General features: G+C 47.5%; 6 protein-coding genes across 6 annotated transcripts; 5 read left to right on the forward strand and 1 right to left on the reverse strand.

The window, feature by feature from the left end:
- Positions 1–1,516: 1,516 nt before the first annotated feature.
- On the forward strand, positions 1,517–2,663 carry LHYA1_G007813 (Autophagy-related protein; the record flags this gene model as incomplete). The annotated part of the gene is made up of 3 exons (XM_031152738.1): positions 1,517–1,793; positions 1,852–2,392; positions 2,468–2,663. The coding sequence occupies 3 exons, from the start codon at positions 1,517–1,519 to the stop codon at positions 2,661–2,663; spliced, it is 1,014 nt and encodes a 337-aa protein (XP_031002930.1).
- Positions 2,664–6,475: 3,812 nt separating this feature from the next.
- hyou1 (Hypoxia up-regulated protein) lies at positions 6,476–9,574 on the reverse strand (the record flags this gene model as incomplete). Its single annotated transcript, XM_031152739.1, has 1 exon — positions 6,476–9,574. The coding sequence occupies one exon, from the start codon at positions 9,572–9,574 to the stop codon at positions 6,476–6,478; it is 3,099 nt and encodes a 1,032-aa protein (XP_031002927.1).
- Positions 9,575–10,265: 691 nt separating this feature from the next.
- Positions 10,266–11,113, forward strand: LHYA1_G007815 (uncharacterized protein; the record flags this gene model as incomplete). Its single annotated transcript, XM_031152740.1, has 2 exons — positions 10,266–10,469; positions 10,523–11,113. 2 exons carry the CDS (start codon positions 10,266–10,268, stop codon positions 11,111–11,113), a joined length of 795 nt encoding a protein of 264 aa, XP_031002928.1.
- Positions 11,114–16,091: 4,978 nt separating this feature from the next.
- On the forward strand, positions 16,092–17,941 carry ACHE (Acetylcholinesterase; the record flags this gene model as incomplete). The annotated part of the gene is made up of 3 exons (XM_031152741.1): positions 16,092–16,349; positions 16,412–16,707; positions 16,756–17,941. 3 exons carry the CDS (start codon positions 16,092–16,094, stop codon positions 17,939–17,941), a joined length of 1,740 nt encoding a protein of 579 aa, XP_031002925.1.
- Positions 17,942–19,061: 1,120 nt separating this feature from the next.
- Positions 19,062–20,782, forward strand: YDR132C (Uncharacterized protein; the record flags this gene model as incomplete). Its single annotated transcript, XM_031152742.1, has 3 exons — positions 19,062–19,320; positions 19,433–19,594; positions 19,644–20,782. The coding sequence occupies 3 exons, from the start codon at positions 19,062–19,064 to the stop codon at positions 20,780–20,782; spliced, it is 1,560 nt and encodes a 519-aa protein (XP_031002926.1).
- Positions 20,783–22,554: 1,772 nt separating this feature from the next.
- CAX (Ca(2+)/H(+) antiporter) lies at positions 22,555–24,455 on the forward strand (the record flags this gene model as incomplete). Its single annotated transcript, XM_031152743.1, has 3 exons — positions 22,555–22,573; positions 22,638–23,343; positions 23,396–24,455. 3 exons carry the CDS (start codon positions 22,555–22,557, stop codon positions 24,453–24,455), a joined length of 1,785 nt encoding a protein of 594 aa, XP_031002933.1.
- Positions 24,456–26,507: the final 2,052 nt, after the last annotated feature.

Raw genomic sequence — 26,507 nt, forward strand, 5'->3', positions numbered from 1 at the left:
TGATTATCGACCAGTTGAAGGAGTTCATCGCCGACGCCGCCAAACAAGAAGCACAGCTCCTCAAGGACAAGTCGAAGAGCCGTCGCGCTCCAAAACAGCTATCCGGCCTCAGGAAGCTGACCTTAGAGATGATGAGGGAAGATACTCGCGGTTCTGGGAGTGGAAAGTCTGCATCTGGTGACAAGGACGCGGATATCTTCGCGCAAGCATTAGAGACGGATTACACGTTCTTTTCTGGCAGTGATGTTGAAAAACTCTCCATTGCCCCGAAGAAAAAAACTGTTTTCGGGACTGAGTGGGGTATACCTGGCGGGTTGGGATTCGATGTTACGAGGAATAAGGAGAGGGCGGAGATGGTTGATGAGACGAAGTTGCCGGTGTATATTGTATTGGACGAGTTGAAGAAATTTCGGGCAGAGATGGAGCCGAAGTGGAGCGGCGATATTATACTTCGTCTAAGTGATTGAGGGGCTTGTTGTGGTGGAGTTTGTGTCTTTGGCTGTGGGGTAAATTGTTACCTCAAGGGACAGCAATTTGATCACGCCCGTAACAACATCGCATTGTTCGCGATGTTGGTGGCTACATCGGAGGAAAACTGCCGGGTTCAGCGAAAATTGCTCAGGTATCATATGGGAGAGAAAAATGCTCAGATATCATATGAGACAATTGCTCAGGTATCATATGCGACAGAAGGTTGCTCGGGTGTCTCATGCGAGTATCTTTGGGTCGAACTGCATTGATTACATCACCGGGGTTCTGATATGGTCCAACAAGGGTCCTGTAAATAAAAATGAAGCCTGTCCTCGTTTCATAGATAAATACCATTGGATATTTTGTTTCTGGAATCCTGAATTTCTTATATGAGTGTATGTAAAAAGTCAAGGCAGGAAATCACATACGATAAGATGAAATGTGATGTGGTGGTAGTTGATTATCTGCAGTGGTGCTGGAACTAAAACATCGCCATTATCATCTACTATAACTACCTAGACAAAAGCTGTTGAGGCAACTTAATCCGTTCCCTCGCTATAGTCATGTCGTTTCGCATGGTGCTTGTATAAATCTTCCCTTTTGCTTCACTCTAGTAAACATACTTTCTCCATATCCTAGTGCTAAGTATATCCTTCGCTATCATTCTAACAGATGTTCAGTAACGAGTGACCGCCTGCGCTTGCATTTCTAAGTCCCGGGTCACGTTACTGCGTGGAGGAAAGCATTGGTCATGTGACTATGACCTCCATACACTAACCTCAAAGGGAAAGGCTTTCGGGCGGCTGACTAAGGTAACCCTAAATTCAAGCTAGGTAGGCATGAGAGCATCGGCGTCTAGCGTCATGCCGAAGTGAAGTGAGTGAACTGAAGTAGTCTGGAGAACAAGCTTCATCAAAACCATCAACACCACACGACCGCGAATCTAAGACTTCTGCCGCCTCTTTTCCCCCCTCTTTATCACATCCCTTCGTCTGCTCCACCCACCCTCTTTCTTTGAACCCGTTTTCCGAACCACCTGTCAACCATGCGGATACCGCAGACCAGCACAGACGCGGCCATGCTGCTTACACTTCTCTTCCCTCTCCTCTCGGCCGCAGATGGGGGTTTTGATTGCGGTAGACTGGTGAAGGACAAAGTCTCTTTCGATTTCAAAGAGCTTTCTGGCGCCCGGTCAGTCATGATCAGCGATTCTTCGAAATCAGCCAGTTACTTGAACACAACATACACAGTCGATATCTGCCGGCCTTTGAAGCGGGTGGATGATGTGCCGGCAGAAAAACAGTGTCCTCATGGCACCAGAGGTAATTATTTGCGAACGTGTATCTGTCTTTACCAGAGTTGTGCTGATATACCGTCAAGTTTGCGCAATCGAGCGTGATATAAAAAAGGACGGCTCCTCGGATACGATCGTGGACGCATATCCCATTGCTGGCCAGTTGATAGAAAATGGAGGGAAGAATATGGACGCGAAGTGGGAGCGTCTAAAGGCCTCGAAATCACATTCGGATGAGGGCAAGGAGGGTTTGCGAATGGAAATGAACGGAGGTTTCCGCAAAGATGCGGATGGGAAGAAGCGGAAGCAAAAATCCATCATCGAGTTTGTATGCGATGAGGACAAAACTGGTTTGGAGAACCTTTGGGATCCAGAAGACAAGTACGACGACGACGACGAGAGTTGGAAGCGAGGGGAAGATGAGGGGCAAAAGGAGGATGCAAACAAGAATTACGACCCAGCCGCTTCCAGCTTGAAATTCGTCAGCTACAAGGAGGATGCTACAGATTCGGACTTGGATGTATTACGATTGGAGTGGCTAACGAAGCACGCTTGCGAGAAGGAAAAGGAAAAGGAAGATGCTGCGAAGGCCAATCGCTGGGGTTTCTTCACCTGGTTTATTCTCATGTAAGTTCTGCCTTCCATCTTTGTTCTCTCCTTATCTAGAATCAGCAACGCCGAACTTTACTGACTCTACTGCAGCGCTTTCATGTCTACAGCAACCTACCTCATTTTCGGATCGTGGCTCAACTACAACCGATACGGAGCTCGGGGCTGGGACCTTCTCCCTCACGGTGACGCAATCCGGGATGTTCCCTACCTCCTCAAAGACTGGATGCGCCGGGTTGTCAGCAGTGTACAAGGGGGTGGAAGTAGGGGTGGCTATGCGGCGGTATGATGGACTGAAGAATGAATTGATTCGAGAGAACGGGAGTTCACCAACACCAGAGATGCACTGTACATGGAGTGTCGGTGTTGAGAGATAACATAGGGTTTCGGCGCATGGGAATGGTGTGCCACATTGGAAAGTTGGCTTTTGTGTACTATTAACCCCAAACTTGGCTCGGTTTGCTTACATTACTTTCAAGCATTGTTTTGATCTACATCACGAAGCATTTGCCCTCGCACATACTTCAATGAAGAAACTAAGTGGTAGGAGCAGTACGCTAAATATTCATATCCCTTGTTACCGCTTTTGCCTACCCCTTTTTGTACACGTTTGTTGTCTCGCTATAGACTACCGACTAAGCAGGGCAAGCCAAATTCCCTCCATGGCATAGTTAGTCACTAATACGGGCCGCCGCACGTGACTCGAATTTTCCGTGTGTATAGCCTCGTGCCTAAACAAGACTTTATTAATATTCACAAGAATTTTCATGTTCCGGAGATACCTCCCTAAACCTATTTCCCCTTTCGTCAACTGCATACTACACTTCTTGCTACCTGCACTGCATATGCTACCCCAGGAAACCATTTCAATTTTGCGGATACACTCACTCTTGTTTATAACATGCTAACGACTTCTTGACTATGATATGGTAGAGGCAGGCCTCATATCAGATTCTAGTTTTTAGTGCTTTGCCTTGCCTCTGGATGATTAGGAAGCTCACACACATACGCTACTCTCTATCATAGTCACAAACGCTCCATTCATCTGCAACTGCTCACCACCGCAAACAAGGTCATCATCAAATCAAGGATCTAAAGATAGAATTAATCCATTGCATCTATCTATCAAACCAAATCCCCAATACTGTACGCCTACCAAAGATAAGATTCAAACCTAATCGCCTGAACCTGGACAAATACTAGTTTGTGCAACGATAGGTTTCCAACACCTAATCCCTCTGAAATAACCAAAAGTCTTCTTCAAAGCCCCCCTCCCCTCTCCCTCTCCCGCTCCCTGCCCTCTCTCCACTCACTCACTCACTCAATCCCCCTCGCATCCTCAACCCCCTGCGCCCCCTGCCTCGCCCTCGCCGCCTTCTCCGCATCAGCTTCGAAATCCACGCGCTTGATACACGCGCCGCACACGCGATGCGTGCACTGCCGATGCCATGAGTCCATGGATTCCTGGCACTGTGTTACGTGAGCTACTAGGAGCACAATGATACTTATCTCGCAGCGTAGAATGAATGAATGAATGTAGAAGTGCAAGTGCAAGTGGGAGAGGGAGAGGCAGGATATGTTGGAAATATAGGCTGTCCTTACCTTGGGCTGACAGCAATACCAGAAACCCCATTTCACGACGGGGGTGAAGGACTGCGGTACGGGAACAGCTGGTTCTGCGCTGGGGATGGAGCTGCCTGTGTCGCTTGAGATTGCGGGCATGGTCGGTTGTAGGTATTTTGTGGGAGCTGGTTGTGGTCTAGATGTCGGGTTATTGGGGGGGTAGGTAGATAGGATAGGTCGTTGTTGGAAGGTGATGAGTAGAGTAAGTACCTAAGTAAGCAATACATGATGTCCGTTTGCTTTACATACATACACCGATATCCAAGGTGCTGTGAATCGAAAGTCAAGGTTGGAGAAGAATCATTGGATGGAATTGAATCGTGTGATTTGTGCATTTCGCTTGAAATGACTCCGGGGGTACTGTAGGGTAGTCAATGGGATTGCTATGATGCTGATAAGATGTATGTTTGGAGCTGCGAGACGGTAGAGGAATATGGAATCGCTTTACTTGCAAGGGAGAAACAGATTTTATATTACGCTTTTAACAGAACTCCCTTTTTGTCGCTACTCAATGCAACCAACCCCAATGCTTTAATAAAGGTGACGGTTTAGTGTCTCTTGAAAAGAAAAATGCTGCCCCCGAATCACCACTCGTTCCAAGCCACCAACTCTAACACGTGAATGCGCAAGCCGATTTCTTTAACAGACAGACTGGTTGGCCTATGGGGATTCATTAGCGACTAATCTCTGCCTTGAAGGAATAACAAAACTCACCCTCGTGCAGTAGAACTGGTTCCAGCACTTCTCCGCCTCGGAATCATCCTCCACATTCACAATGTCCCCGGACCCGGTGTAGCAGTTGAAGATGTCGTACCCGGTAGAGCACGTGGCGATATCAGCGTAGTTTGCTGTCCCAACCTTCGTTCCCTCTGGCTGCACGTTGGCGCCGGTATCGATGGTGACGGAGAAATCATGTTGCTCGATCGTAGCTGTGTTGGTGTTGCCGGGATATCTCACGATGTCGGCATAGTTCCATTTGGAATTGAAAAGCGTGGAATTGTCGGCGGGGGGGCTGGTGTAGTAGATGATGGCCGAGTGGCCAGTGTTGCAGGATGTTAGATAGAAGATGTCGTTGGACGGAGTTGGTGCTGCAGTTGCAAAGGCGGCCATTGCCAGGAAGGAGACACAGGTGGCGAGCATTTTGGAGGACATTTTGAAATGTAGATTGTAGATGGGTATATACTCTGGAGATGAGAGATGTGTAGATGAGTATGTATGTACTGTGAAGATGAAAGAATGAAGGGATGATGATGATGAGCTGGTTTAGAAGTGAAAGGGTCAAAAGGGTTATATATGAAAATGCAACAATCATCTACTCCACTTTTACGAGGCTCGTATTCATGGTTCCCACGATGCTTGTGTTTGCGTATCTTCAATTCTTCCCCATACAGCAATGATGTTACCAATTCCCGATGGGTGAAATACGAGGATGCAATGCGCCCTGCTACTGCCAGGCTGCCACCAAATGCCAAAATGCGGGGACTTCGGCAGATAGACTACCGAGGAACCCGGCCAGTCCCAGTTCCTGCGTCAGAAGCTAAAATCACCTGCAACTTGGCAGTCTAAGCACTTTCTAGACAGAATAGTTATTTATGACTACAAATTCTGGCTAAAATACGAGTAAAATCACCTGCTTCATGACTTCCTTGCCAAGAATTGACACGTTTGTCTCTCAACTTTCTCAACAGGGCTGATCAAAGCCAACCGCCACTCGCCAAGCTTTAACACCACGACATTAGCAATTTCCGTCGTCCAAGATCGTCATTACAGTAAGGCAACCATCGACTATAGCAGAAATCCCCGATTATCTCCCGCGCGTGCTTCAACCAGATTTAGAGTTTCAGCCTTAACGCTTTAGTACAGTAACGGTGAGTTCGCCTCTGGATCTTCGGGAATTGAACCAACAAGCGTATGCATTAGGAGGATACAGTGGGAAAGACAAGCTGTCAGCGAGACAACTTGAACTGTGACATTCAGGTAAACAAATCTTCTGCAAATAAAATGTGCAGAGAATGATAGGACTGTACCAACTCTAGTAGGAGAGGAATAGACCTAGAAGAGATTTCTCCCTGCTCGTATAACACATCAAAAGCGAATTCAAAATCTTCCTCTAGTCGCTCGCGCAGGGCTTGACGCTTCAATGCAGGATATAGCTGGCTCGGAAAGATTTCCTAGGCATCCGATTTTAGCTGGTGTTTGCTTAGTCTTGAGACACAAATCTACTTGAATGTTAAAAAACAACAAGGTCTACAGCATGGACCCTTTCACAGGCGACGCCCTTTTCCCACGGAGTGGAGGTTCAACTTTGAGCAACCGCGTAACAAGGGCTACCAATCCCACTGAGGATTCAAAAACCAGTAGTTTTCAAAAAAGGCATATGGTTTCACTAAAGGACGGTCTTGCTCCACGAGACAAAGTGACACGTGTTTGTACAAAACGCTTAAATGCAACCAAATATCTAGTCTATTTCTCACATTCCTACAATTCATCTTTCGTCGTAGGCTTTTCCTCAGCCTCCTCATTTTTTGCCTGCTCCGCCTTGCTTTTCTCGAACCACTTCATAATCTCCTCCTCAGACGGCATCTCGCCATCCTCGCCAACCTTAAACATTGGCATGCCCTCATCGTTAAACTCCAATGTATTCTCTGGCTTTTCTGCCGAGCCAGTCTTTTTGCCCCCAGACTTACTCTTCGTCTTGGTTTTCTTGGGCTTGGACTGTTTCTTAGACTTGGTAGTCGGACGATTATATTTGGGGGGCTGTCTTATGCTCTTCATCGCGAGCTCGACTTGCATATCTTGCAATTCTTTTGCTTTAGCAGCCATATCTTTGGTGAGTAGCACGGGGTCCGCGGTTATGGCGAGGGCTTCTTGCTCAGTGAGCTTGGTGGTAAGCCAGGAGGAGATGGAGACGTAGAGTGATTGGGGGTGCGCTAGGTCTGCTTCGGTGTAGACTGGAGGGGCGAGTGTGGCTTCTTCTGGTGGAGACGAGACCGTTTCCGTAGACGGTTCGTCTTCGAGGTCTGCAAAATCGTCTACTGACGATGGAGATGGTGTGGCTGAATCTGTCGAAGCGGACGCGGCGCTTGACTTTGAGGCGCTGAAGGAGGCGTGGGCTTTAGTGTCGTTGGCAATTTGATCCTTGATGCCGGCGATTATAGTTTGTGTTGAGTTTAGAGCTTCTTGGAGAGCCTTCAAATGCTCTGGTCGGTTTACGGCTTCATCTTTTCGTGTTTGTATTGGGTTGACAATATCTTTCATTTCTTTCAACTTAGCCTTCAGTTCCTCCCGGCTAGCTTCAGCGCCACCCGAGTAGATCCAGTCACTGGCTGCTGCGGACTTGGCCTCCAGAGTTGCTCGCTCTTCGGCAGTAGATGCTGCTATGAACTCTTCGTAATCGAGCAAATCTCTGACTTTATAGGTGAAGCCTTCAAGTTGGTTCAAAGCCTCTTCTCGTAAACGACGGGAACGATCGGAGTCATCAAAGGCCACGATGCGGTTCTTCATTCGTGCGATTTCTGATGTAGGTAATTGCGGAAGGCCTCTGATTTCAGTACTGTACTTCAATGGAATGACCTCGAAGCGCTTCGTGATTTTCGGCTTGGCATCTTTCGAGTCCTTGGACTTGGTGTCTTTGGCATCCTTGGCGGATGGAGACGCAGAGGCAGAAGTGGAGGTGGAGCTACTGGAGGTTTTTGTAGAGCTGGAGGAAATGGATTCAGCCAAATCCTCGTCATCTGATAACGGTGCTTGGTCCTTCTTTCCAAATCCAAACATGTTTTTGACATTGTCAATCACACTCTCTTTCTCTTCTAATTCCTCGACCTCGCAGTCGACAACAGCCTTGACAATTTCTACCTGCCCGTTGCTTGTACTCAATCGAGTGCTGAGCTTCACGTTAATTCCGTCATCGTTGCATCCGAACTTTTCTTTGAGTATAGCGACTGACTCGGTGAGGTTTTGAGTTGTCAGGGTCAAAATTTCCTTTTCGGCTGAACCAGGAGAGACATTCTCGGCAGATGGAACGTGCTGGTAAAAGTTGATAGAGAAGTCTTTCTGGTTTTTGAAACTGTACTGCTTTTCAGCACCAAGAAAAGAGGTGGCTTGCCATAATCTTTGGTGCTGTGGCTTGTCATAAATGTTGGTCCACTTGATGCCAGCTGGATATGCTGCAGCTTCAGAAGCTCTGATCTCCTTCACTCTGAACGATGGACTGAGACCAGCCCCCCTGAATCCGGCACCAAATACAGCAGCCTCGTCGGAGTTGACGTTGGTTCGAAGCTTATCAGCTTTGCCAATGAACTTTTCTAGCTCCTTTTGGACAAATGGTGTTCGAGTGGCACCACCATGTAGGATAACCGAGTCGATGTCCTTGACGTTGAGACCGGCTACGTCTAGTGCTTTCTGCATTGCAACAGCAATACGAGCCGCATATGATTCAGTGAGTTTCTCAAATTCCGCTCGAGAGATCTTGTACCGGAAGTCAACGTCTTCATACAGACCCTCGAAGCTTGCTTGAGTATTGGCATTGGCGCTGAGTACTTGCCTTAATCGTTCGGCCTCTTTCAAGAGCTTTGAAGCGGCTCGTCCATGATCTTGCACAGCTTCGATGGTGGGCGAGATGCTCTTTGCTGCGGGTGATGCGATGAACTTGGCGATCATGTCATCCACGATGACCGCATTGAGAGCGTCACCACCAAGTGTCCTGTCCCATCCACTGCCCAGAACCTGTACCTCTTGAATGGTCTTGTTGTACTTTCCAACATCCTTCACGGTTCGTCCTTGGAATTTCAAAATCGTAGCCTTGGTGGATCCAGCACCCATATCGAATACCATGTGAGTTTCCGGGCTTCCACCTTCGTTGATGCTTTTGAAGGTCCGAGTTGTGGCGTAGTTCACACCAACAGCCAGTCCGTCACTGATCAATTCCAACACTCGAAGACCTGCCAAATCTGCTGCTAATATCACTGCTCGTCTTTCTTCTGCAGTATAGAACGCTGGGACTGTTATTACCAAGTCTTTTATCACGCTGCCCTTTCCGGCGAGAGCTTCGGCGTTCTTCTGTATGCTTTGGAGCTCCATAGCCAATATTTCCTCGACCGTCCATGCTTCCTCATCTGCAGCAAAAGCGCCACTTCCGAAAGCCGCAGTACCTCTTATCTTCTCGGCCTCTAGCTTCAATGCGGGGTGCCGCGAAGCATATTCCTTAACCACAGAGTTGTCTACTCTCAGTCCGAGGAGGGTCTTCAAATTTGGATACACATCTCCAGGAAATCGAGCAGCCAGGGCTATAGCATCGGAACCATAAACTCGTTCAGGGAACTCTCCACTCTTGATATTCTTCGAGGGCTTAAAAGCCACGGCGGACATTTCTTTCCGCCGCGAGTCTTTGGTCAAGACAATGTCGAGGGGGATCCCGGGTTTAACGAGAGCTGCTTTGATGTATTCGGTGCCGAGATCGACTCCCAGAACTGCAGACGCAGCCAGTGCGGTAGAGCTGAAGAGGTAGAAGAGGCATAGTACCGATATAAAGGGTGAGGAGAGCAGTCTGCCTGCTATATGGCGTGAGGGGGGCGCCATGTCGGGTGGTTGTAATGCGGGAAGCTGCTAAATGAGTGAAGCTGCAAAGGCGAATGGTCGAGGGAGGGGGGCAAGTTATAGAAATCCTAAAAGGCCGACATAAAATCTGTCCACAAGGTAATTCCAGGCGCCAGTTCGCAGCAAAAACAGTGGAATTGAGGTTCCGTAGAAGTTATTCGAGTCAGAAAGAAAAGGACACTTTGTTCGGAAGGAGCTGTAAATAGGTCTTATGGCCTTATATATGAGGCATTCATGACGGCATCGGAGGTTGAGGATAATCCGTGCCACTTGGCTTGGGATGAAAACAATCCATCCAATCCCATCCATCATCTTGGATTCACAACACTATTCTACTTCTTTATTAATGTTATGGTTAAACAATTCCCTCTACAGGATATCATTGCAACTAGCGCGAAAGTTCTAGATCATTACTACTCGCTAGTCGTCTGCACTCCAGCTGACATGGACAAAACCACCACAACCTTCTATTCAAGGATTTGCATACAGACATAACGAATTTTCTGGCAGGAACCACTGAGGAGAAGGTGAATTACGAGCCTCACTCAGGATTCCGAAGCAAAACGAGTAAGTGAAACAAGTTAATAGGACTTACTTGTCTTTGACAAAATACATTCCTCAAGTCAAAACTGCAAAACAGTACTTCAACCACGCACGTGCTTGCGATTCTAAAATGGCAGCAACACCTTTCATTGCCTTCCAAGGCCCTACCAATCTGGAGGGTTATGCTCGCAAGCGTAGACCATCTGAGCAACCAGCCAGCATTCCCAAAACATTTCTGGATGCTATGGAGGTTCGGGAGCAAGTCTTCGTCCTAGAACAAGGCGTGCCATTAGAAAATGAGTATGACTCGGATGATGCTAGAGCATGTCATTGGGTTTGTCGTCATGCCCCATTCTCGTAGACTTATAACTAATGGTACTTCAATAGGTCATCTACGCCTCTGTCAATACTACCACCGAGCCGGAAGAAACAGACACAGCGGGCAACATTGTCAAGCGGCAACAAAGTGTCACAAAGTCCCAGCCTATTGGCACTATCCGTCTCGTACCGTTTCCACATACTCCGCATCCAGATCCCGGCGCTTCATATACTCTCGATCCACTAGAGTCAACATCATCCGAGCCTCCGCCTTACATTGTCGATCGAGCTACAACCTATCATGACGGTAAAGAGCCATATATCAAGCTTGGAAGGATTGCAGTATTGAAGGAATTCAGAGGATCCGGAATAGCGAAAATCCTAGTCAATGCAGCAATGACTTGGGTACAGCAAAATCCAACGTATTTCAATCCGTCAGTTGAAATTATGGGTATGGATAAACTTGGGATCTCAAGTACAGACGAGATTCCAGTATGGCAAGGGTTGGTGTGCGTCCATGCCCAGGAACAAGTGACTAAGGCATGGGCGAGATGGGGCTTCCAACTTGATGAGGGAATGGGCACCTGGGTAGAGGAGGGGATTCATCATGTTGGGATGTTCCAGAGGCTTAATATTGGGAACCAGGGAATTGTACCTTGAAGTCAAAGACAAGAGGTACGTATATGTTACTTTTCTCCTGGTCTTCAACGCGATTGTACAAACCCGAAGCGACGGTGAGTAGGGCTAGCGTAGTTGATGAAGCTTATCTTAGAAATCACCCTCTATCAATACCTGGGTATAGACACACACCAATATCAATCTCCCTGAAGAAAGGCTCTCACCTGACTTCCCGTTAATTTCCTAAATGTCCATAATTAAAGGTTAATATGTTACAGATGACTATTGACATATATACAAAATATGGAATTCAAAGCAACACTTGACTAAATCAATCAAGTGGACCCGATCCTACTACCCCGGGGCTCGTGCTTGGGCTTTGGTTCGAGCCAGGCAACTCGAACGGTGGATTCTTAGCCTCCAACTGCACGGGTGGTCCATCAACGCCTAGCTGCGACCTCTCCACCCCAGTCCCATTTCCGTTCCCATAATATCCCTTGCCATTCTCTTGATCCCCCACATCCATTGGAACAGCTGATCCCGTTTTTGGCCTCGTCTTCTCCCTCCAACCCAGCAGCGCCAGACTCGCCAAAAGCGCCACACCAAGCGAAGCGCCTACGCCCGCACCAACCGCTGGAGTGTTGTTCTTCGGGCACGTCTCCTGACTCTCTGCTGCACCTGCTGCACCGGCGTGATACCCTGCTGCGTCAGAAGTAGGCACTGCGGTACTTGTTGAATTTGTTGTCATCGTTATGGTAGCGGTCGGCCTCAAGGTTGCGAGCATCAGCTTGCCGATGTTGGTAGTGAATATAGCCGAGGAGTTGGTGCAGCAGTTGGTTTTATCGTCGGGGGCGCGACAACACCATTTTCCCGGCGAGTCGTCGCTGCAGGGTATTACGGACCAGTCTGAGTCGAGTTTGTCTAGCGCACTATCAGCTTTCTGTCCTCTAGCCAGGCCGGCGATTGGTTCTGTTCCCAGACAGGAAATTGGTTCTCACCTTTGCAGTACTGTGGGCAAGTACTGCCCCATTCCGCATCCGTGCAGTAGTTCTGATAGAAAAACCCCGGTGTGCCATCTTGTCTTAAGCATAGTCCAGACGAAGTGCAGATATCACCATTGTCTATATCACAGCAAGCTCCTGGATTAACGGTCGAGTTGCATGGCTTCATTAGGGGATTCGCTGTGCCCTCCATGGAGTAACATTTCTGCGCGGTTGCAACTGTAGAAGAAACGAGGAGGGAAATAATGAGGCGCATTGTAATTTACTTCTTGTTGGAGAAGGACCCCGTATGGAATACCAATATCGAAAGTAGCAGAAAAGATAAAATAGTGTGTGAGAAAGGGAGGAGGGTGGAATACCTCGTATACGTGCTGTAGTAGTACATGGTCCTCAATCCTATGCCAAGTATGTTTGCTTGCTGAATGCAGACTCAGCCTCGTGCTACTTAGAGACACCGGTGATAATCTACGGACGTAACAAGTTCACAGCCTGCAAGTGGTTCGCTTTATCATCGGACCGCTGCCACCATGGGCATCGGGAATCCACTTGTTTGTCACAGAACATTAGACCAATGAAGAGAGAGAGAGAGAGTCCTGTCAGATCCAGTTTTGTAGGTGCTCCAGCCTCCAAGTATAAATATATGCTTATTTAAGCGGATTGTCCCGAGATGATTGTTTCACATGTACTCCGTACCTGGTAACCTCACCTCATCACCGGTGCACACATTTCGCTCTCTTCCGAGGCAACAGAAGAAAGAGTAGGAAATAGAAAAATAGAAGTCATGAACCACAATTAAGAAACACGTTTTTAGAATAAATGAAATGGACCCAAGTAAAGAATACAATCCCACTTCCGAGCTCCTAAGAGTTCTGCAGAACTTTCCTCTGGATAGAACTGCAATTCCTGAAATTGACGTAATAAAGTTGCACTGCACTGCGCCGCTCAGGAGGATCCATGATAACCGAAGTTTCAGGTTGCAAAACTATTTGCTTGGAACATCCAACGAATCCGCGAATGTTCAGGCCAGGTATCATATGTGTCATTTTAAGCCAATCTACGGAGTATATTTTGAACTCTCGAGTCCTGGCCCAGGACTCCTGGGAAAGATAGGGCCGGCGAAAAATGCCAACTCGGCGCGGGGTAGATCTCACTGGTCTATAAAAGTAAGCTCGAACCCCGTAAAGGGGCGGCGGAATAGGTGGTTGTGGGGTAAGGGATAGGGGCTCGGCTCGGCTAGGCTCCTGCCAACTCAGGTCGCGAGGTATAGGGGACGATTCTCATTAGTGAGGCGTCACGTTACCTATAGTCTATATGCAGATTCCCCAGGACCCGTTTCAACAACATTAGGATTTACTATGCTTATATAAAGTATTATGCCGGGAATAAAGCATAAAAGTGAAGAACAGATTGATAATATTGGCGTAATATTATATATTATATTTAACGTGACCGGAACGTGATCACCATAGTATACGTAGTACCTATAGAAGGTACAGTAGCAATTGATCACGATCCATCATGATATTAAGGTAATGATTGAAGTGCACCGTATCTTCAGCACTCGAGAGAAATTTCCACGTCCACGCTGTACATTTTTCGAAATAGGAACAAGCAGTGTGTCAACTGGAATTCCTAAGTCATATGAATACGGTCCTACTCCCCTCAATGTCTCTGCCAATTTTAACTTCGCCACGAGAATCGTTATAGTACCGAAAGTCCTAGTGATCGTCAAAGAATCCATCCAGTTCTGTCGCATATCATAGCTTTAGAACCTAACTCAATGAGTTCTCATGATGACAGCCGCGTTCTCGAGCTTTGTTAGCGGAGTTCCCGTAGGTGTATGTTGCCACGTTGAGTTTGGATATAGCAATTGTTGCTGTGAAAGCCGAAAGATAGAAAAGTCCATGTATAAATGTGTATGAGCCAAGTTGCCAATTGTCCACGTTGGCTCTATCGTTGTTGTGGATCGGGGGACTCCTGGTCCTGTACGGTGAGTTCGAGGGAGGGATTAGAAACCCAACCAGAATCTGTGTATGGGCGTATTTTATCACACAAACTTCGGAAGGTCATTTGTTCTCACCTTGACTCGGGTTGCCGCGAAAGTCCTGAACAATGACGCTTTAGCGCTACCGAGAGGTTCTTGGTCTTTTCGCCTCAACATGCCCTTCTCAGCCAGAATTGTAAGTCAACTCGCGTGGCAGTCACTTCTGTTAATAGGCGCAGTAATAATAAAGGAGGTAGGATAAGCGAGGCGAGGCCATTCAGGGTCTCTGCCGACATTTAGGGGGTGGATGATGTTCCTGATCGACAACTAGACAAGTTTCAAATAACGAAACCAGATCTGGTAGTCACGTGAAATGCTTGATCCGGGAAAGTACATAAAGTGGCGGCTAGAACCTGTACAAGTAGAAGTTATGGACTAAAACAGTGACCGTGTGTTTTTCTGATCACTTGATTGTTCGTAGAAAGGTGTGCTGATTTTTACAAGACATTGTAATGATCAACTAGATGGAGTTATGAATCAGCTCAATACCGCCCCTAAAACCAGACTTTATCGCCAAGCCGCTACATGGCTGCCGTCCATAATCCTTAGTGCCATCCATAGACCCCAGATTTTGATCGGGTAAGATATTAAACCCACGCATAGTAAAGGCACGGTAAGAATCTAGGTGGGGGGAGTCCACTCTAATTAAGGGCCGCACTGGCCGCAAACGTTACTTTAAATGGTTAAGGTACCAAATTTACTCAGATTCGAATAAGTGGGTTCGAATCTTCACACGCGGCAAGTGAACAGGAATTGGCTACTGAATGTTAAGATAACTGGTTCTAGTCTGCTAATCTTAGTTATAATATCATAGAAAGCTAGATTTGTAATCCCTGGCCCCTGAGTTCAAGCTCCTAGTGTCATAGACCAACAACTAATCTTAGTCGCGATGTTATAGAAAGTGACAGCTCCGAGTTGCTAGGACTCTGTTTATATAGAGAGTTGGGGATTCCATGAGCCTATATAAGGACAAGTTAAGCCTTCGTATGGCTTTCCTCTCGTTTTCCCCATACCTTTATGCGAAACTATTCACTCTCAGCTTACTTTGAGCTATAAATCCTAGCGTGCAAATTGTGACTATGGAATAAAGTTCAGACAGTCAATGCAGTATTCAGCTAGTCGTTAGTACCGGTAATTAATTCATGTTTTAACAAGTCGTCCCATATAATCGGCGGGATTCCCCTACTAACCTTCTTCACCTCTATCCTCTAGGCAGGGATTCGTTTTGATTCGTCATTCACTTCTGATTTGCTACGCTATTTTTCCATCTTTAAAAAGCCAAATTCATCTATATTTAACTTCAGATTCTATATTAATAGCAGCTTTGAAAATGTATGACTTTAGACTTGCTCGCTAATAAATAAGCTTACTGTAAAGGCGGGGTACAATTTTAGACCTAAGCACGTGCAAATCCGAAGAAAAAAACTTTTCATCCGAACTACAACTCCCGAAAAGAATTTATCCGGCGAATAAACTTACATTACGCAATACGTTATACGAAGGATTGATCTTCTATTGGTATCCCGTAGTGGCGAGTTATACAGTACTACCTAGTACATGATCATGTCACAAGTGTTCCCATTCCTGACCAATTCTGGCTTGGGTTGCGAGCCACACCGCCAATGACCACCTTCCCCTTGTATCCACATCCGCTCTTAAGGCCCCAAGGCGCTCTCCACTACTACTACCAGCCTATTCCGCGACTAATCGGCGGTATGGGTTATTTCCAATACGCCACTACTTGTTCAACGCGGGGCAAAATTCCCGAACTGGTGGTGCCTTGCGAACCATCAAGCGGTTTGGCGGGCGGCTCACCGGAGATTTTACTTGTGTACGGAGTACGATTACTACATTCCATATTCTTAACGTGCTGTATACCGGTTTGAAAGTGGAGCGTAACAGTTCGGGTAGGTAGATATTTAAATCACTCTTCTTCCCTTTTGTTCCTTTTCATTCATCTCTCGCCTTGTCCAAAATGAAGGTCACAACCATTTTACCCCTCGCTGCTGCCGCATATGTCTGTGCCGCAAGCCTGCAAGACAGAGCTGGTATTTGGTTGACTGGACAGACTGTGAACACGACCAGCGGTCTAGTCAGTGGTCACGGTGCGACGAATCAATCGGGAGTGTCTGAATATCTAGGTATCCCTTTTGCCCAACCCCCAATTGGAGATTTGCGATTCGCTGCACCTGTCAAGTTTACCGGCAGCGCTTCTCTCAATGGCACGTCATTTGTAAGTTGACCGGTCTCAAATAATCAGTCACCAAGAAATAATGAGCCAATGAAAGGGAATAGGGTCCATCATGTCCGGTCAAAGCCTCCAATGCCTCTACTCCTTCGGTGAGCATCTTGATAGCGGCGAATATCACAGAGGCTGGAGTAGAGATGGATTCAATATTTGCTACGCCTAACAAATACTCCGAGGATTGTTTATACTTGAATGTATGGACGAAGCCACAGACTGGAGAGGATAAGAAAGCGGTGCTTGTTTGGATATACGGGGGAGGGTTCAATAGTGGGAGCGCGGCTATACCTGGGAATAATGGAGCCAACATTGCAGAACTAGAAGACGTCGTAGTGGTATCTTTCAAGTAGGTGTTCCTACTACACTTACCAGACCAAGTACTAATTGCACATAGCTACCGTTTGAGTATCTTGGGCTTCCCTGGGAATCCAGCGGGTCCAAACAATTTGGCTTTATTAGACCAGAGACTCGCTATTGAGTGGGTGAGGGACAACATCGAGAAGTTCGGAGGTGATAAGTCAAGAGTAACTCTTTTCGGTCAATCAGCGGGAAGTGTCTCCGTAGATCTGTACTCATATGCTTGGGTCAAAGACCCAATTGCGTCGGGCTTTATCGCAGAATCCGGAACAGCTTTTAGCTGGGGTCTGCCTCACGCTAAAGCTGATATCGCAGCATCATGGTTCACCGTCACCGCAACATTAGGATGTGGCAATGCTTCCTCAGACTCAACATCCGTCCTTTCTTGCATGCGCTCAAAGACCTCTACCGCTATTCTCGGCGCCCTCCCGGCCGCAAGTGGTATAGCTGCCGTCCTGGGTTATTTCGGCCCAACCATCGATGACACAGTCGTCTTCGCAAACTACTCCGAACGCACCCCCGCTAAGCTCCCCGTTCTCGTCGGAAGCAATAATTATGAGGCTGGATATTTCCGTACGGAGTTCGCTCTCGCCAACATGACAGTACCCGATCTCTACTGGGACGAGTACACTCTTCAAGACTTTACGTGTCCGGCCGGCATCCGTGCAAATGCCAGTGTCACTGCCAACTCACCCATTTGGCGCTACCGCTACTTCGGCGATTTCCCCAATACGCGGATATCGAGCGAAGCAGGAGCCTGGCACGGTGCCGAGATGCCTATTATCTTCGACACCATGCCAAGTGATCCGGCATCTACGCCAGAGGAGATATCCATCTCATCGTACATGCGCGGAGCGTGGGCAGCGTTTGCTAAAGATCCCGTGAAGGGCTTAACAACGTATGGATGGCCGAGTTATGATGTGACGAAAGATACGCTGATTCGATTGGCGTATGATAATATTACGGGCACGAACGCGGTGAACCCGGCGATGTATGATGCGAACTGCGTCTACGTTAACGTGAGTAGTACGGATGCGGTTGCTGGACCGTTGGCAACCCCTGGGGCTTCCACGGCGAATGCAACATCAAAACCGTTAACGTCGACATCAGGGAGCGCGTCGGGGAGTGCTGCTACTGCTACGGCAAGCAGTAGTGGAGGAGGCAGATTTGAGAGCCAAATTGGGTTCGTTTTAGCAGTGCTTGGGGTGGCTTGGTTCCTGTGATGAATTGATTAATGATGTTTACGAGATCCATGCAGGAAACAGTGATAATGTTAATGATCTGTTGCAATCGTTCAAGTCTTACCATCTCTAATTTCCCCCTTTTCTCCGAGTTGAGACGGCCAAGTGGATTTAGAACCGCGCTGAAATAATGATTGCGCTGTAGAACTTTAAACTTATCCCGGGCTGAATAGTCCCAATCTGTCTCAGCTACAAAACCCTGGATCTTTTCTGAATACTACGAACTATCTTGAAGATTGGTGGTGGTGCGCGCAAATAGCATGTATGTTGCTTATTTTACAGGCTTTTGATCACCTATAGGCGAAAGCCTGAAATAGCCAACCGCTTAACCCCTGAAATGCAGCCGAAAAATCCACTGACAGTCAGTCAGCTAAGTAGATTTGATAGGCAGATGCAAAATGGAATTGACTGGATTGGAGAAAATAGAAGCCCTTCTATATTCGAACAAAGATACTATAATTAACCTACCATGACTTCTGATTAACTGTAGCTTGCATTTTCAACAAAATAAGAAGTTTAAACCGCCTAATTGCATCGTTTCTATTATATAGAGTAATGAGGCTAATTATACCTTATTGCGCACCTTTTTATAAACCCTTTGCCCCCCGTTTTGAGATTACGACCCCTTTGCTGACCGTCTGACGCCCTGGTGGCCTCAAATAGACATGTATACACGTGACATAGAGCTTGATGCGGGAGGCGTTGCCGCATCTAGTTAGGATGACCCTGATCTGCAGCCGACTTGAATGAATCGGTCATCCTATACATATTTGGATCTGTATCTGGTCTGGATGCATCTCTCCCTCCATCGAGCGCCTGATCCTTTTTCCATGCCTTGATCCTCTCCTTCCTTCTGGCCTCATATTTGCACCGTCGAAACAGCATTACATCCCCGGGTCGACAGGATGTCGAGATGATGCGAAATGCCTGGACAACCTGAGGAAAGAAATAAGCGCCGACTGAGACTTGAGAAGCGGAGTGATAACTATCACGTGTGAGGCACGACGGGCACCTCGGGGCACAGCGGAGCACAGCTTTTGGCCACCTGTTGGGAAATACAGAGGAGAGAAAGATCGGTGGGAGGTTGTTTGAGGTCTGGAAAATGGCCATGGCGAATGGTGGGGAAGGCAGTAGTCAAGGGAAGAAGGCTACACCTACCGTCAGCGGACTCACCATCTTGACGGAAGATATCCAGAAGAATGTCGATCCAAACCCGCCAGGAATCCTGCGAGATTCCATTACCATGTCGGCGAGGAAAATGAACACGGATATTCCGGAAATCCTTCCGCATGAAAGAGTCTTTCCAATACAGATAGGCAGTGAGCTGTTTAGACTGAGTGGGGCAAGCATCAGCTCTGATGGTAAGTACTCCAATACCATCCTCTACTCTACATTTTACTTTATGGATCCGGGCTGAGAAACCAAGAGCACCCTCATACTTTTCCCAGTTTTTCCAGTGCCAACTGAAGCAAGCTGAAGAGCATGGCAACCAGTCGACCTCCGTACGGACGTTATATATCGATCGAGATCCCGTGACCTTCCGAGACATCTCTTTGCATTTACAAGGCTATCATGTGGCCCCACGAGATGGCAGTCATTTTGTGAAGTTGTTTGCGGATGCGCAGTTCTACAGCTGTGAGTATTCTCCTGTTCTGTCGGTCATGGATATAGCTCACATTCAAAGTACCACGGTTGATGTCCCAACTTCACGAAGAAAGCATCTTCATCTCTATCGGCAACCGCGAGTTCCAAATACCTCGCGAGCTCTTCTCAGACCCTGGGAACAGCCCAAACTATTTCTCCTTAGGCTTCGCCGTCTTCTTCACCACCCCCACCGAAATTTTTCCTGGTCTAAGCCGTGAAGGCCTCTTGCGTCCACCTTCAATACTACCACCCTCAGTACCCAACCGCTCCGCCGAGACATTTTCAGAGATCATGCATCTCCTGCGCGGCTACCCATTAAACATTAGAAACGAAGACCACCGAGCAGAATTACTGCGCGACTGCAAATACTTCCATCTGAAAGGCCTAGAGCAAAAGCTCGTCCGCCACTCCATAAATTTCAACCTCGCACGCAGAAATGAAGAGATCACCCTTCGTCTGGAAGACGTCCGCCAATCCGGCATCTCAGTCGTAGGCCACCCACCTCCCTCATCTTCTCCGACCCCCGAAGCATCGCATACCCCACAATCAGGTTTGGTAGGCTTCGTGAACTACGCGCGGCCATTCGTGGATGCCAAAGCCTACGAATTGGTCCTAGAAATCGGCGACGAGCGCACGATGCTGCATATCACGACTCACGCGCACACGCCCCCATCATTGCGAGCGGAGTTCTTTGGGGACGCTAAGACGAGGATCAGCCGGTTATTTGAGGTTATTGCCACGAAGCTTAACCTGCCCACCACGCAGCCTTTGGGGTTGCTGATGAAGAGGGGCGGTGCGAGTTCGCAGCCCGCAAGTCCGGGGAACACCCCGCTGAATGAGGGTGATCATGTCCAGGTCAGTCTGGGCAGTGAATCATGGGTACAGCTAGATGGGCGGGAATGGAAGGGACGGGACAAGGATATCGAGAGGGATGAGGGGAGCAGTGTTTCTAGTTCCATTATCGAAGAAGATCACCCACGGAAGCGGAGGAGGATGGGGAGCGGTGCGACGTCGGCTTTTGGGGACGAGACGTGGCTTGTTAAGACGGCGCAGTGGAGGTTGAGAGTGCAGAATGCGAGGAATGGGAAGGGTGGGGTGGAGTGCGTGCTTGTTGCTGTGAAGATTAACGCTGTTAGTGGGGAGCTGGGGAGAAACGCGCAACGCATGTTCCTTGCTTAGATATACAATTAGACGCATTTGAGGTGGATTATTATACTTAATTATTTATCGCTTCGTTTATAGCTCGCTGTTTACTTATATACCAGTTTTCACCTAAGTTATCATCACAGTATTTATCACGTGATTGGGAACATTCGTCTTAATTAATGCCTTCTTGTACGCAAGGCTTTTCATTTTAAGATTATCTTCGACTTAAATTAATACATTGTGATACCCTTCCACGTCTAGTAATTTGCCAGGATCTTACGCATTAATAAAACGCGGGTCTATCTCGCATTCGTCCCTGAAACCTCCTCATCGTTATTCATCTCACTCACTCTAGCCCTATACCTCCGAACAAACCCGTCTCATAATCTCAAACTTCGAGGACTAGAGATAGATATCTTTCCCAAATTTCATCTCGAGTCTCACCGCCCAAGAAGCCCAAACTGAACACCCTCTCAACACCCGTATCGCCACCCCCCTGCCCCATTGGAAGCTAAAGCTAAAAGCAGATCCAGCTACTACTGTGTGTGGCACTCCACCATCAGACCACCATTAGAGACAGCAACGTTCAGGACCAAGCTAAAAGAATAAACCGAGAAGAGAGATCAGAGATAAATTCATGATATCCTGGTTTATATGCTGTATTCCTCTACCTCTCCTTTTTCCAACAAGAGGATTGAGTGTTTCTTTACCACTGAAACAACTACTTCCAATTTCTCATGCTTCCTCCCCTTCAGAAGATACATCATCATTATCACCACTCCGCAACCCTTTCACTATACAGACCCCCCTTTCTGAACTTCTCTCATGTGTCGACGGCTGCCTTGTGCACCGGCCCTCCCATGGGCATGAGCAGAGCCAGCCTGATGAACACACCGGGGCTGAAATCATTATAGAAACGCTGTGGCCATAGCAGGCGCTCGAATAGGCTTGGATCTGCGACTTCTGCCCCAATGTAGCCGATGACTAAGCCTAGTGCGCCCGCTATTGCAGTCATGACAGCCGGGTGAAAGCGCTGTGGTTTAATAAATTATTATGAAGAAGGGATGGAATTTGTTCCTAGGGTTTGAAGATTAATGGATAGTTGAGAGCAAGGCATCGGATGAAAACACGAAGTATAAGAAAGAGAGGAAGCGGCTTGGGCACGGGTGTTCCTGGAGTTCCAGCTGAAACCCGCATTTCAACGCAATGCAGAGCCGCAGTCACCTTATTAAGTTACCTGGCAACAAACACTATGCAAGAAATCCATGGCGCAGGACTACTGCAGTGTGCCTATCCTTGCCGCTGAACAGGGCGGATTCTCTGCCGCATTGCAGCACAATCTTCTCGTAAAGGCAGTCCCCGAACTCGTGTGATGTCGTGATTGGTGCATTGTACTGCCATATATCCAGCTTTATTACGCACTGCCCATATGGCTGAGGTCAGAAATAGGGCGATTGGGATTGGGTCCTGTTGAACTAATTGCTGACATCTCTTGACAGTATTTAGCGCCCTGGAAAAGTGTGGCCCTTTCAAGCGTCCCTATAAAGTGGCCTAAGGTCGCAAGTGAAGTATGAAGAAGCAGAGCAGGGACATACACCGACTGCACTGCATCCACCCTGGAAATCGACTTCCTTGTATCTGATCTTTTTCTTCCTACCGCTTTATGGCAGCTCAAATATGTGCACATTTCCGGCATTGTAGCCTACTTCTTTTTTCACAACACCAACGCTCAGTTCACAGACTACGGCGAGGCTTCCCTGATATATGATCAGAGTTGGACATTTGGTTTAGTAGCTGTCGTTGATATGTCGGGCTTCCAGATGCGTAAGTGCTATATAACCTTTCCCGTCCTCCGGGGAGGAGAGTCGTGAGTTGACAGAAACTTAAGATTCGATCAAGCGCCAGGCGCGTAAAGAAGCATGGTACGGAGACTCGATGAACCCGTTTCGGCAGACTGGTAGGACTTCGACTTGGCATAATCACAATGATCTCGAAGATCTCAATGAAAGACCCTCATCAGCGTTTGGTCGGTCAGATTCTGTGTCATCACCAGCAACAACACAGACTGAACTTCCCCTTCGTCGTCCATTCAGTTCGGACGGGAATGCCATTAGGCGCGCTTCACCTGAAGATCAACACGAGATGACAATGGCAAATGCAACAAGCTCTGATCATGGAGCAAAAGCGAGCATACGAAGCTCCATCACACCTAGACCTCCAAGTCAGGAGGCCAAAACACGCTGGAGATTTGTGTCAAAGTTCTTTCGTCGTGTGGTCGACCTCTCCAAGACCGAGGATGAGGATGAGGAGAGTGGTGTGAACCAACGGACAAAGTGGAAGAAAACAGTCCACAAACCCTTCACAGTGAGAAACCAAATAGCAGCTATCATCATGGTGTCATGGATTAGGGTTCTGCTATTACTCACACCCGTCGGATTTGCTGTCCATTACTCGCATTGTAGTTCGACAGCTGATTTTCTGGTTAATTTTTTTGCAATCTTACCCCTAACTGATATGTTTGGACAAGCCTTGGTTGAGCTTAAGACTTGGGCTGGAGACCCAAGATTGGAGCTTGTTGCTTATATTCTCTGTGGGTAAGTAGCTTAAATCTCTATTACCCCCAATCTAACTAACATATTAATTCAGAAACATCAACCAGACGTTCACGTCCGCCCTTCTTCTTCGCAGTCACCAAATCACTGTACTTAAAAGCACCCTCTTAGGAGGCATGCTTCTTAGGATCTTGCTGATAACTAGCATTGCAATCCTAACAAATGACTCCCGACACAGATTCCAGAAGAAGTCTGTAGCAGTATCACTGAGTAAGCATCTAAGTATTGCTTTGACGGGCCTTATCATCCCAACGGCTCTTTCGATGGTCACCTCACCCAATACAACCGACATTCTCAAGCAATCTCGTGGGGTTTCGTTTGTGCTCCTGGGTCTTTATGGCCTCTATCTCTACTCGGAGTGGCAAGTGTACTCACTACTCGGTCTCATGAATTTAGTTGATTCCAAGGACGACAAGAAAGTAGGCAAAGGCTACATAGCTCTCAGCGGTGGTCATGTTAAGTTTTCCCTATCACTTGCAGGCTTTTTGGCGGCTGCACCAGGTCGACCGAGGATTCCAGGCAGGGTGAAGGAACTAGATCGCCCAGAAAATTACGACGAGCTGATAGATATCAATGCGTTGAACAAGGATGAAGAGAATGTTGAAAAAGAGCCACAACTTCATTTCTGGAATTGCGTCTTGCTTCTCTTCGTCATGGGAGCATTGCTTGCACTTCACATCTTGTTCATCTCAGATAGCTTGGTTGGGTTTACACAAGAGACGGGAACGACGGAAGAATTCATCGGCTTGATTCTTCTTCCTATCTTAGGACTCGACTCGACGCTGCTTCATCTTGATAACCGGTCTAACAACGAGACGGTTGCGCAGACAACTTTGGGTTTGGGATTGCAGACTATATTGTTCATGATGCCACTTGTAGTACTTGTTGGATGGGCCGCAGGTATTGAAGGCGTTGATCTTCTCTTCAGCCCATTCGAGGTCACCGTGCTGTTTCCTGCTGTCCTGGTGGTGCAGTCTAGCATCGAGGAAAATGATAAGGGATGGTCAGTCAGCCCCAACTGCGAGGATTTAAAGAAGGCTGCTGACTTTAGAGATCTAGGTTATCGGGTGCATTGCTATTCTCGACATACCTAACCATTGCGATTGCTGCATGGTTCCAGAAATGAGCCCAGAGATATCAATTACTTTAATATATATACGTGACAAGATATATTAATACTGGTGAGTAGAGCAATACTTTAAAAATAATAGTTTATTTAGATCTAAAGAGCGTAGAATCAGCAGAAGATGCGCTACATAGGTAATGATGAGCCCCTGAGCTGCCCAATTAGGTAGGCAAAACTATTTGCGCAACTGACAGGATTGATCATTTGCCGCCGTCATTGGCTAGCTGAGCTGCCTATTACAGTTAGCCGTTAGCAAATCATCACCACAACAGTCAAGTCACGCTTACTACTAGAATAACTAGTTTTATAAGAAGAATGTGAGTCGCAGTATAGTAGCTGCTAGTCTAGCCCCTCCATCTTATAAAGGGCCTGGGAGGCCGTAAACTCGCTAAAAGAAAATCCCTTAAATCAGGAAAACCTCCACCAACTGCCTTCTCTTTTCACCTCTTCCTCTAATTATCCCCTTATTATAGAAGATAGAATCGTGTCTGCCAGCCAATGCAGATTTACTTTCTGGGCGATCCGAAACGTTAAAATCGTTGTTGTCGTCAAAAGAGGGCGTCGCAAAACTTTCGTCCGATCGTCCAAATCCACCTCACTACACTGCAATACCCTCTTCCACCTCCTCCTATAACAGCTTTTATTTTACAGTTCTTCCTCGTCCAAAATGCTATTTCCATTCCAGCTTTTTGCCATATTTACCATCGTGCTCTGCACAAGTACTCTTACACCGCTCAAGAGCCAAAGACAAATAGCAGGTAGTGCAGGCTGCGGGAAGAAACATTGGTTTAACGGGATCACGCAGTACGATTTTGGACTGATGAGCAGTGGTCGAAAGCGTAGTTATTCCATCCATTTACCGGCTGATTACAACGAGACGAGCCCGTATGCTACGGTTCTAGGGTTCCATGGGTCGCAGAGCGTGGGCTTGTTCTTCGAGGCCGATACGAGGATGAGCGAGGCGCGGTATAGCTCTGGCGTGAGTTGTTCTCTTTTTTCCTTTTCTCCAATTAAGCAAGCAAGCATCTTTCGTGTTATGGTATGTATGTATGTATGTATGGAAGGCTTATGGCAAGGCAGAAAATAATAGTTTATCCTAATGGTGTTGATGTAAGTCCACTACCCCTACCCGTCCAGTATCCTCAGCTTAAAACTCCCGTCGTAATTACTTGCAAAGGGCGCATGGGCCGGAGCGAACTACTCGACCGTCAGCGTGGACGAAGACCTCCAATTCATCTCCGATCTTCTGCAGAACCTCCGCTCCAACTTCTGCATCGACGATCATCGTATCTACGCTACTGGGTACCCCTCCCCCCCTTCCATTCCCAACCCCTTCGTTGCCTCAATTCAATCCAACTCGCTAGCTAACGTCGAGCAAATCCAAACAGCATGTCAATCGGCGGCGGCTTTGTAAACACCATAGCATGCGACAGCATCGGAGGAGAATTCGCTGCTTTAGCCCCTGCTTCTGGGTCCTTCTACACAGACAATAACGCCACGCATGATAGCTGCACGCCGGCTCGCGTCCCGCTGCCGGTGCTAGAGATTCACGGGGGGGCCGATCAGTCGGTACGTTATGGGGGTGGTGTTGGTGAAGGGGGTGTTGAACCTGCTATCCCGAATTGGTAAGTTACGCTACCTTCTCTAGCTGCATCTTCTTCATTCCGCTTGAAATGAATACGGGCAGATATTTCTCCTGTAGGTATGCTATTGTACTGTACTGACTACGTTTCCTGAGAAGGCTGGATTGGTGGGCCGCGCGAAACAAATGCGCAGATAAAATCGTTGAAGATAGCTTTGACGGCGACGTGCACCATTCTACATGGACATGTCCTGATTCTCGCGGTATCGGCATTGAAGGGCTTCTGCAACATTGGAAAGTCGATGATATGGGTGAGTGAGCTTCGAGATCTTGTTTGTGTATAGAGCTAGACAGGCAGGCAGACAGCTGACTATGCATTAATGGCGATTACTATAGGACATTGCTGGGCATCGACCTCGCCGAACTTTTCGCAGATTA

This window comes from Lachnellula hyalina (genome assembly GCF_007821495.1).
Source record: "Lachnellula hyalina strain CBS 185.66 chromosome Unknown contig00144, whole genome shotgun sequence".
NCBI lineage: Eukaryota > Fungi > Ascomycota > Leotiomycetes > Helotiales > Lachnaceae > Lachnellula > Lachnellula hyalina.